Source organism: Eulemur rufifrons, chromosome 27 (genome assembly GCF_041146395.1).
Source record: "Eulemur rufifrons isolate Redbay chromosome 27, OSU_ERuf_1, whole genome shotgun sequence".
NCBI lineage: Eukaryota > Metazoa > Chordata > Mammalia > Primates > Lemuridae > Eulemur > Eulemur rufifrons.
The window spans coordinates 19618636-19631597 of NC_091009.1; the positions used below are offsets into that span (position 1 = coordinate 19618636).

The following is a 12962-nucleotide window of genomic DNA, read 5'->3' on the forward strand; positions in this document are numbered from 1 at the left end:
TTAAAAAGCAGGGAAACCAAATCTAAATTCATTTCATAATTATGATGAAAATATATTAACAAAATTTTATATTGGTAACTCAGTCTTAAGTTGTTCTGCCTTTGGTGTTTATTTAAAATATAAGACCCTAAAAGAAAATAATACATATGTATCAGTTCTCTGCTTTGACATGAAAAGGTGAAGAATGTTGCCTTATCTTATAAATGATTTGGAAGTCCCATAAAGAAAAATATCCAGAGTTGGGCATTTTCTCATGTAAAGAAGAAACATGTATTCATCTAATGAAGAGAAATAAAAATGCCTATAGAAGCAACCATGTTTATCTCTTAGTTTTAAAATTAGTGACTGATTTTTTTTTGTTTTTGTTTTTAGATATGGTATCTCGCTCTGTCACCCAGGCGAGAGTGCAGTGGCACAATCATAATTCACGGTAGCCTTGAACTCCTGGGCTCAAGCGATGCTCCTACCTCAGCCTCCCTAGTAGCGGGGACTACAGGCATGCACCACCATGCTCAGTTAATGTTTTTATTTTTTGTAGAGACGGGGTATTGCTATGTTGCCCAGGCTGGTGTTGAACTCCTAGCCTCAAGTGACCCTCCCACCATGGCCTCTCAAAGTGCTGGATTTATGGGAGTGAGCCACTGTATCTGGCCAAGACTGATATTTTATGTATTTTTACTATCCATAAAAAGAGCAAATTGCTGGTATTTATCATAATAACATACAATGTAATTTGATAGTAGATGTCATTCCTTGTCCCATTTAAAGTTAATAAAACTTCCTTTCATTGTTAGTCTTTTAAATACTCAATCAAATACGACAACTTTGTAAGAAGTATTAAAATATTCAGCCATATATGAATATTGTGAGCCTTGGTTTGAGCATTATAGTAAATTATTTTTATAATTTGAACAATAATCTTTTTTTAAATCATAATTATCCGTAAATTAAATTGTTCTACCATGGCTATTAATACATTTCAACAAAAAAATTTAATTAAACTGCCTACTCACTGGATTACTTCAATTTAGAAGCATAACACTGAGCCGTCTAGGACTACAGTTATATGCATTTGTTTCATAACACATATCAAATTAATCATGTACGGTGATAGCCTTTATACTTCTCTGCCTTCAGACTGTGGTGATTAAAAAATATTTGGTATTAAACATAATTTAAATTATGTAATGATATTTTTAAAAGGCAAATTTAAGAGTATAACAAAATACATACAAACCGTCCTAGAGTTTATTTTGATAAATTCACTCAGGGAACACTCAAACTGCTAGTGCTCTAAAAGATGCAGTTGAAAGGATATTTCTCCCTTTTCCAGTACTATTGTCTACAAGAATGACTACTTTTATTTTGCCATTTATGAAATAAAGCAGTTGAGTGGTAAAAAGAAGCTAAATAGAGCTCTATATAGCTAAAAAAAGAAGGGTCCTCAAACAGTGGGACTGTTTGTGTGTCCACCGGAAGGACCAGGTCACAGTAAAATGACACTAAGAGTTCGGCATGCATAAAATGCATGTGCACAGAGAACACATACCAGGTGACTATAGATTTGTTATCAATAAAAAAGAAGAATCAGAGCACATCCTGAATAATAGGAAAGGGTTTTCATGGCTGTAAACCAACAGTCCTGGACCCCGAAGATAGAAAAATCTGGGTTACGTTGCTAGACGGAGCGGCACGAAAGCCAGCAGGAAGACCTGAAATGGAGGTTGAAAAGAAAAACAAACAAAAACTACAGTCATACAGGAAACAAGAAAGAGTCAAGTCACAAAATTAGACTGGAATGGCTCTATTATTGTGGGTTAATGAGGTCGCTGTAGCGGAGAACACGTGACACTCCGGGACTTGATAAGCTATTTAGTGTTTATTTAAAAGCTGGGTAGAAGTGGTCTGGTACAGAAGGATTTTGAGGAAGCCTGTCTCTAAAAATACAGAGCCTCTCTGAAGAGATCCTAGGACTTTTCACGGTCCTCTTTCTGATTGATTATCGCCATACTCTTGGTAACTCCAAATTTTTTACAAGTCTTCTCCATGGGTCCTGTGATAGTGTGTCATTCTGTTTTCCGGACTGTTAATTCTCTATTCTAATTCTCTTTCCTCTTCCTAAATCCTACATTATGCATTCTACAAGCCTCAGTTCCTGGCCCACTATTCTATACCTTTCAGTTACTTTTTTATTAGGTAGAAAATCCTGTCATCTTATGATAATGTCTCTAAAACCTTCATCTCCAGCTCTGACCCTTAATCTAAGATCCCATCCAATAGTTCAGTTTACTAAACATTTGTGGTTTTTTGTTTGCTTGTTTTTGTAGAGAAGAGATCTTTCAAACTCCTGGGCTCAAAGTGATCCTCCTGCCTCAGCCTCCTGAGTAGCTAGGGCTACAGGTGCATGCCACTATGCCCAGCTAATTTTTTTCATTTTTTGTAAACATGAGGGCTTGCTATGTTGCTCAGGCTGGTCTCCAGCCCCTGGCCTCAAGCTATCCTTCTGCCTTAGCCTCCCAAAGTCCTAGGATTACAGGCGTGAGCCACCACACCTGGCCTAATAAACATTTGTTGAGTTCTAATTTTGGTGAGTTTGCACCATTGCTTTACATGATATCACCACATGGAGGTGTCCTAACATCATCACAAACTCAAAAAGTTCAAAACGTGTTGTGGTAAGCATCACCAAGTACCACACTCAGAATGTTTCTTACAAACATCCTTGCTTTTGTTACCATTGTAACTATTAATCAGCTTTGCTAAGATAAAAATGCAACTACCTCAATAGGTTGCAAATCAAAAATGGTTATTTCTCACTCACTTTACATCTGAGCTAAGCTTCCCTGTAGGTATGTTCCATGCGTCTCTTCATCTCAACCCTAAGGCTGAAGGAGGAGCCTGGATCCTCTATTCTTATGTCAGAGGGGAAGAGTGAGAAAGTGTCCTAAAAGCTGCAGTCAGGATGTGGCATAGGTCTCATCTGCTCACAACATATGGCCAAGCCCCAAATCAGTGGGGTAAAGATGAGTCATCCTTTGATGATGAAGGGGAGAGAAGATGACTAATTTTGAACAAGAATATAACCCACTGACACATACTGATATTAATCATCAGCCACATTGACCAGAGCAAACATCTTTCAATTTAAGAAGCAATCGTCAGACTATGGAAGACCTGACATGTCACGCTGAAGAGTAAGGACTTTATATTGTATGCTATGCGAGAGGGAGTGTAGGCAGGGCAGTAAAATGATGCAGTTTAGATGAGAGTTAAGAGACATTTATGAGTGCAAATGAAAATGATTTGATGACCAATAGGCAATAGGGAGTAGGAGCAAGACATGGTAGGGAGTCTAGGATGATGGTTTCTCAGGGTTGGATTTCTAGTTGAATGGTGGTAATATTTACCTGCTTAAAGGAATATAGGAGGAGGAGAAAATTTGGGTTACCTGAGAGACATCTAGAGAATATGTTTAGTATTTTCCATGTTGATCTATATAGATATACATGGATCAGGAGCTGAGAACCTTAGGTACATCATTTAATCTCCCTGAGCCTCCATTTCTTCATCTATAAAGTGAAGATACCACCTGTATGTTCTTCTCAACAGGACATTGCTAGGGATATAGCAGGCAATGAATGTAAAAAATATTTTTAAACAAGAAATTCCTTTAAAATATAGGAAATTATTTTATAAAAGTCACATTCAACTCCTTACCAACCTTCTGCTATTTCCCACTCTCGCATCATCTTGATCTCATTTTTTCTCAACACGTTATTCCACGTTATATTCATTCCCAATTTCAAAACTTCATGCTATTTCCCCCAAAGGTCAGTTCAAGTGTCATTTCCTTGACCTGCAGAGCCTACATTAACTTCCCATCTGAACACATATTATCTCTGTGTGTGTGGGTGGGGGCGGACGGGGTAACATCTTTTTTAAATTGACTTTATTTTTTAACTAATTTATTTGATAGATAATACATTCACATTGTTTAAAATTCAAAAGCTACAAAAGAGTCGACAGTGAAAACTCTATTCCCTACCCGTACTTCTTGACTACTCAGATCTCTTACTGCAGGCAATTAACATCATCAGCTTTTTTGTGATCCTTCTAGAGACAAGCAAATTAAATCAGTGGCTTTCAAATTATGCCTTGGTGGCTCAGGTGACAATCAAAATCACAGGGAAAGAATTCAAGCAGTTGCATTTTGCTAGTTTCCAAAAATGCTGCCCTGCTTGTAGTTGTTTTACATATGGGGTTAAAAATTTTGCTAAAATTTTTGTTAAGGGAGGAGTTCTGTTACTAAAGTTTTAAAATCACTATTCTACACCATTCATTTTATAACTTAACCATATGCTATATGGCATTATTATTATAAATGGCTATTAGACCAAAAAATTATGCAGAATCAATTGGAAAATGATGGTCTAAACATAGTTACTATAGTACTACGTGTATGACAGTCTGGAGATTCAAACAGTATCTTCAACTCACTCCCCAATGCAAGAAAATAGCAGGTCCTTGCACTGACTCTAGCTTCAGAAGGTTTGGAGGTGACTGTCCATCCCTAGCTTTGTTTTCCTAAAACCTAAGCTCTGATACCTTATGTTAGAGGGAGGGGGAGAGGTATAAAAAGCAGTGTGGTCAGAGAAATGGAAACAGAGGAGCAAAGATTCCACACACCTGGGAAAGAGCTAGGTGTTAGCCATTGAAATGAAGAAATACAGGATTTGGCATTCTTGTTGCTCCTGGGTGGTAGCTAACACTTTAGGTGTAAGCTTGGTGATAGCTGTGGAGGAGACTGGCTTCTAAGCACTATAGATTATCAGCTCTGGCAAAAATTCCCAGTATCTTTCTATGGCCCAGCAGCCAAAGAGTCCTCAAAACTTGAACTTGGAAGAACCAAGCACATAGTCTTAGACAATGGGCATCTTTTGAATGAGAGCTCAGTGAAAGCAGAAATCTTTGATATGTTGGCACTACTTAAGTCACATAGGACCTCCATATACCTCAAAGAAGAAACATCTCTAATAATGACAGAGATTGAGTTGCCTGTCAGCTCAATACATAAGGGTTTTGAAATCAGATCAAACTGAGTTTGAACTTGTTTCCACTAAACACCAGTAGTTTGTCCTTAGGGAAGTAACCTGAGCCTAACACTCTTCATCTACAAAATAGTGATGATATTCATAGGGTTGGTGTAAGACTTTAATAGTTGGTGTATGCATTAAGAATGTAAAGTGCTTAGCACAATATTGCACTAGGCAATCAGAAAATAGGAGCTATTTTAATCTTATTCGATAATTATTTATTGAGATTCCATTATGATTATGTTTCATGCCTTATGTTAGGCACTGTGTACACAACAGCAAAAATACATGAATAAAACAGACCTGTTCAGAGCTTATCAGGTTTAAAAACCATCATGAACCAATCTGAGAAAAATATTTGTGTTTTGATTTTTTCAGAGGAACCAAAAAATAATTAGACCCAAATATGGAGAATTACTTGGTGATCATGCTGGGTGATACCCTTTTTGATCAAATTCAGTTGAGATGTTAAAGTAACAAAACAAACTTTCTTGGGTGGCCTACTGAACTTTTAAAAATATATTTTCAGCAACCCTAGCATCGTTAGATTAAATATATATTCCCAAGGTGACTACTTTGACAATAGTCACCAAATGCATAAACTCTTGTATGTTTGATTAAAAAGGGAACTCTAATCATTCATAACCATTTGATGGGTAGCATGAGTAGAAAATACAGCAATGAAAGTTTTCGGTAATGCTTTAAGAATGCCTTATGCATACGTATACACTACTGTCTTTATCTATACCATTGATAGATATCCTCAATCACTAATAAATAATGGGTATTCATTACTCCATAGAAAATACCTCAATTCCTTGATTATCCTGTTTAAGTAATCTGATTCTGTTCACATGGCTTGAAGGGCTCCTACTGGCAAATTGAGGACTACTTGAGCATCAACTATTTAATGATAGTAGTTGACCATAACCCAATGAATAAAATAGGAATCCATGATTTCATACTAGTGTAAATAAATGAATATATAAATAGGACAGAAGGAAAAGCTTTTATAGTAAAATTCAAGCAAGTAAATGTAGGAGAAATTATGGAATTAGAAAGTTACTGTTTGACAAGTATAGTAATAACTGATTCTGGTAAGAACCATCGTTGAACGCTAAACCTAGCATACAAAAGTTTGATGAGGAAGAAGATACATACACAGTCTTTAAATATCCCCTATAAGAGAAAAATAGCAAGCTTGTATTATAGAAACCTGAGAGATGTCACTTTAAACGGTCAAAGTTAACATCGGCAATTATTGGATAATTAATTATTGGATAATTATTGGCAAAATGTTGATGATCCAAATATGAACAAGCTATAGTGCCTACTCTCAAAGAGCTCAACATCTGGAAAGTATATACAATCAACAACAAATAAGTAAAAGCACATACACTGTGAAAGTTACTTTTAACAAAATTAAAATAAGTGGTGTAGTTTGGGTATAAAAAAATGAGTCAATTCTCCATGGAAAAATCAGGAAATGCTTTCAGAAGAGATCTCATACCAAAAACTAAGCCCAATTTTGTCCTTATGTAATTATTTACCATCAGTAATTTCCAAACTACATGTAAATACAACAGAAGTCAATAAGTTACAGGATATTGTATAATTCAAATGCTAACATACATAAATTTTATATTTACCTTCACAATTAGTTGATAATGTGTTCTGCCTAAGTAACTTCTCCACCATTTTTGAATAATTACTGCTGATCTGCTTAAATGCCTACGATAAAAAAAAAGAGGCTTAATAGTACACTTTTGTTGAAACAAGAATACCTCTTAGATCTTTGCTTGGAACATATTCTCCTATAATTCAAGAATTCAAATTTAAAGCCAAGTTTATGTGTACTTTTAAAGAGTAGAAAGTTATTCTGGGATAGAATTGATCATTTCTAGAGGTAGAAAAAAGGTTATAGGTATTTATTCATCATTTCTTTTGTGCTTATAATTAAACAACATTTTAATTTCAATTACTCTTCAATACTTACTCTTTAAAATATTTTTGAATATTAAGGCCATAAAGCAGGTCATAGTGACATGTTGAGAAATAAGCCAGGCGCTATGGATACAAATAATTATAAGTACTTAGAAATAATTCACGAGGAGAAGAAATAGTTAACTTCTTCATTCTTTTCATATATTCTTCAGTCTGTCCAAGCTAATATCAGCTTAGTCTGCCGAATTAAAAAATACTCTATTTGCTGCCATGTTCCTAGTTTATATACTGGCCAAAAGAGAAGCCTCAACTTCATACTTTAAATTTGCAATGTCTGGCTCCCACTAGATCATATAAAGAAGTACTATTTAGTATAATCCCCAGCCTGCTATCTGAGTTATTATGGACTAGGCATATTTTCCTCTACCTTATCCAGAACAATATTTTTTTCAGAATTGATGGGAGACTGAGGGACTGTCTGGGCATTGAAGAAAAAGTGAGAAGAGTTAAGATAGAGATAAATGTCAGTCCTTTGTATAATCAGAATGACATCATTCAGGTGTCATTTGCTTTTATCTACCAACATGTTGGAAGGAATTGATATAGCTTCCTTTTTGTTCCCCCTCTTGCTTACCAATCAATAAATTCATTGCTATAAATACAAACCCGGTCATATGTCACATCCTCTGGAATTTGGAAAAAGAATCTGATCAAGCATGTTTATAATACTGATAATTTTTAAACGTAGAGATACAGTCAATATAATTCAGTTTTGGTAAGAAAAGATCAGAAATACTATGCATTTTTTAAAAATACATCACACAACTCATTAACTTCATTGTGACTAAAATAAAAAATATTTGAAATGAATACTATATGAATAAATTATATTTTCTAAGGAATATATTTTTGTAATATACAAAATGTTTAAATCATTATACCTGAGATATGCCCGAATTTGACATCCTCGAAACCAGCTCTGGATTTTAACTGCTGCGGCATTCTCCTTTTCTCTAAATGCATCCACAACACTAAAAAAAATGTTTAAAAAGCATTTCATTAGTAACTAATATAATTCTAAAGCAAGTCAATGTGTTAAACTTAATCTTTTATTTCTTCTAAAATAATTATAATTTGATGTCATTTTAAATACAATTACAATACTAAATAAAGCATTTCAAAACTCATAAGCTATGTTTTAAAAATTAACCTTTCTCTGAGAAGCCATGTGCTTTCAACAGCTTTACTTTTTTTATTTCTATAATCACCAATTTTGCAACTAATTAATTTGCCAGTAATTTTTATTAGGGAATAAAAAAGCAATGTGTTATTTTGTCATTATTTTAAAAACATAATTATTTGAATTTACTGTTTAAATGTCACTATACACGTATCATGCAAGACTTAAATGCTTGCATATTTCACTCATTCATTAGTAAAATGAGTTGCCTCAGTAAAATGAATCCATCACAGAATGTCTATTCTAGCTAGAATTTTCAGAAAGTCCATTTAAGTTAAAGGAGGCAGAAGACAGGGCCATGGGGCTTACAAACAAATAAGAAATACATAGAGTATGGGGAGAATTCACACAAATCAGTAAGATTACATAAGGTGTAGCTGAAGTGTAGAATAAACAGTAAAAACCACACCTGACACCATATTTGTATTACCTGATAATGAATGGAAGACACCATGATGGGATTCCTATATGATGAAATAATTAAGAGTGTAAGACTCCTTGAGACAATTATTACTATGAGTGGAAGAAAAGAAAGATTCATTATTGTTGCATGCTTGTATTGCATGCACAAAATGATAGAAGAGACTTGAATAAACTGCATTCCACGTGGGTAGGAGGGAGAACAGATTAAAGTCCTTCCCTCCAGAGAGCCTTCCCTGACTTCCCAGACTACAATTAGGCCTTTCCATTTCACACCTTCATAACTCTTCATGATATTTAGCATAATCCTATTACACTTAAAGATTATTTAATGATGGTTTCTTCCACTAAATTTGAAAATCCCAAAGGTCGTAATCTTGTCTATTTTGTCCCACACTGTATTCCCAGTGGTCTCCCAAGAGATAATTGTTGTTACTCCTAACACTCAACCTTTGTCTTACCAAAGGTGCTTCCCCTGGGGGTATAAGATGCCTACTGGCATATTTCATGCCAGCATAAGTTAATATGCTATTGAAATCAGAGATATATATGACATATTCTGTGTTCTCAAGTATAAGCTTACAAACTAATAGAACTGAAAAGTAATAGCAACAGTAAATAAAAGTACATGAAAAGTGAAATACTATATGAAAAGTAAATATCTAGAGGATTCAGAAGTGGAAGATACTGTTTTTAGGAAAGAGTAGGGAAGAGGGGAATCAAAGGAAGCATTTGAGTAGGTTTTCAAAGAATAGGCAGCTTCTGATGTGTATCTAAAACATACATAACATCTGTGCTGGGGTATTGCTAAGGTACCTCAATTTCAACATATCTATCATCCAAAAGAACTCATCTCATCCTTCTTCCACACACACATTCACCCCCTATTCTTAAAAGAGTTCTATTTTCTGTCTTCCCTTTTTCATGAGTAGCGACATTTTCCACCCAATTGTTCCCTTCAGAAACTGTGAAGCAGTTAGTTTTCTACATTAGTTCAGCCTTCACCTTTTTAAAACTAGTTACTTGCAAAAGTCTTGTTTCCCAGACAAGTGGTCTTCTTCCACTCTAGCCTATCCTCCAATCCATTGCTTGAATGACTTTTTGGAAACATAAATCTAATCATGTCCTTTTTTCTTAAAGCCCTTTAATGTCAACCTCCATGAAACAGCCCAAGCTTTCTGAGTGAAGTCTAAAGCACTTAAAATACCAAAGTCCTTCCAGATCTGGCCCAGACTTAATTTGCCATGTCTTCTTTCACCATTTCTATCCTATGATAGACCCATTCTACTACTATAGTTCTGTTAATAGGCCGTGTTCTCTTGCCTCACACCATCACAAAGTTACCCCCTCTTCTTGAAATGATTTTTCCAACTGCAACTTCCAGAAAGATTTATGTTGATAGTACCCTGAAATTTCTCCTACATGCTAATTATAACATCTATCTACTTAAGGGCTGGGCTCACCCTTTATTCATATCTTTATCCCAATACATAGTAAAGTATCCGATACATTGGAAGAACTAAATGAATATTTATGGAAAGAAGGAAGGAAGAAAGGGTGGAAGGAAGGGAGGGAGGGAGGAAAGCATAAAGGAAAGGAGGATGAGAGGGAGGGACAGAGGGAGGGAGGGAAGTTAAACAATAGTTGAAGCGAGGGCAAAAGACCTTGGTTTCAGAGTTTTGGGCATAATATTAAGGGATATTGGATTTCTTGAACAGCATCATTATGATGGTGTTCCCAAAGTGTAACAATCTCTCCTTCAGAAATATTTACAGTGAAAGTTGTTAAATAAAGGGGGGAAAAAGGTCCAATCATAAGACACAAGTATATAGTGCCACACCATAGACGTTAATGGAAGGTGTGAAGAAGGGAGACCATGATTAAGCAATGTCAACTCCTGTGAAGAAGTCATGGATCATTGTTCAAAGGGTTTCAGGGTTGGAGGGACTCTTTCATTTTTCTTTTAAAACTAGATATGGTAGTGGAACATACAAAATGTCACTTATGGCAAACATGGAAAAGTTATGTTTCCCATGTTTGCCATAAATGTCCAGTAGAGCAGGCAACTCTAAGATCGAGTGTGAAAAAAAATAAGAATAATTTCACTCAATAAGGCTAATGTGAAATGAAATTCATGATAATGGCATAAAGCTGTTTATTATGGTTATTTAACCTTTTTACCATTACCATTTAACACAAGTATACTAGATTTGTTTTCCATCTTTTTAATATAATCTATTTAAATTCCTGAAAATATATGTTTTTCCTTCCCCATCAACAATCAACAACTGCCTACCTTTGCAAAAAAAGGAAGAAAATATGAGTAAGGTACGCAGATATCCCTAATACTTCTTTTGAACCAATGTATTAGTTACTGTATTAGTTATCAACGTTTTAGTTTGAACTGACCCCTTATTTATAATTGCCATTAGAAATGTAAAAGAGATCAAATTAATTGATCAATCATATTAATTGTTTTGGGGTTTATGTTTTTTCATTTCTCCTGTTGACACCAGTCAAGCGGAAAATTAAATAATCTCTTTTTGGAGTACTAACAATAATGTATATAAATACAAACACACATTAAGAATTATATAACAAAAGGAAGGAACATTGAAAAATAACTATACTAATATACTGCTAAACTTTAACTTATGTGCTAAAATTTGACTTCCATACACATTTTTTCTGTTGCTGTTTTTCTTTTAACTGCTTAAAAATGAAATTTACAGATGCTTGGGTTACCACTGGGATGCTGAATACTGAATTCACACAATATGTCATGAACTGCTAGACATTTTATGTTTAAAATGAAAAATGTGAGTAACACTTTATTTTAATGGTATATTAATTAGTTCCAAATTACAGTGAAAATCCTATAGCAGTGAATAAAATATGACATCTACATGAATTTGAAATAAATTTATTATGATCAGTATTATCACAATGAATACTAAATGAATTAATAATGATGAAAGACCAAAAGTATTACCAGTAATGTAATAAAACATCAAGGAAAAGCTGGAACTTTCCAGTCACTTCATCATCAACTAGAAATAAGTACTATAACCCTGGATAACACTAATATTCATGTGTATCATTAGTAGCCAGAAACTAACTGACAATAAATAGCAAATGAGAAAAGAATATGTGGTTAAGTATCTTCCCGGGAATATGCAAAAAATATGCATTTTACACATCAACAGACTGTGCTTAGTCTGACCTATGTGCATCATCTATGAATAAATACTAGATTAAAAGCCTATACTCTTTCTTTTTCATTATCATATAATTTATAATTATTAATATTTTAGACAATAGGAATACAAGTCCAATATTAGCTGCTCTGTGCTATCATATATGGTGATGTATACAATGATTATTGTTTTGCATATTCTTTCACTATTAAGTCTTCAGAATTTCAAGATCCTTAAAGACAGAAACTACAGTACACTTAATTTATATTTTGTGTTCTGATTATCACCCATGCACCTAAGAACAGGCACTTGATGAGAAATAGGACTATATTTTAGAATTAGAACCTATGCTTTGTTTTTCATTAATAGTCCTCATTATTATTATTTCACAGCTCAATGAATAATGTGTTGCAAATACTTTAGTATTAGATCAGAAAGTAGGAGTTACCATAGTTTATCACATAGATTTATATTATCACTGCATTTAAAAATATTTTACACTTATTAGATGTTTCTTCTTCCTTCTCCTCACTTTTCTCTTCCTTTCCTGAACACTTAAGTCCTAAAGCCACTGGGAATGGGCAAGGAAAGTAAGAGTCTCTGGTAGAGGAGGTGCAGGGGGTGTCAGAGCCTGTGTGGGTTAAGGTGAGCATCCACATGCAGCGGCCACCTGGATAGGATGTCACAGTCTAAAGTGTTCCACGGAGAGGAGGCCTGGCTTTGGGATGTGGAGGAAACATGAGAAGGGGGTCTACAGGAGACAGCAGCCAGCATGAGGGGGTCAGAGCCCAAGAGTGATGAGGAGGGTATTCAAGTTGGTGGGGAGGTGATAGTTCAGCATGGGGAGGTAGGAGCCCACTCTGGGTGAGAAGGGTATCCATGTAAGAGAGGGGACATGGGGTGACAAGTTTGGTTACATACAGAGAGATTAATCAATAAGTAAATATATTAAAGATAACAAGAGCCAAGCTTCTTGCTGTCAGAAAAAGGAGAAAAACTAGAATAAACCCGTGGTGCTGAATTTCAAATGGAGATGTCACTGTAAACTCATGAATTTCAATATATACA

General features: G+C 34.8%; 1 protein-coding gene across 1 annotated transcript in view; it reads right to left on the reverse strand.

Annotated features, from left to right (window-relative positions):
- The window catches only part of SPATA17 (spermatogenesis associated 17), a 127956-nt gene that overhangs the window by 109298 nt on the left and 5696 nt on the right, over window positions 1–12962 (reverse strand). Inside the window, exons 2-3 of the mRNA XM_069459665.1 lie at window positions 7979–8068; window positions 6743–6824 (exon numbers count right to left, since the gene is read on the reverse strand). Coding sequence (XP_069315766.1) covers window positions 6743–6824; window positions 7979–8068 — 172 coding nt within the window. The remainder of the gene's footprint in view (window positions 1–6742; window positions 6825–7978; window positions 8069–12962) is intronic.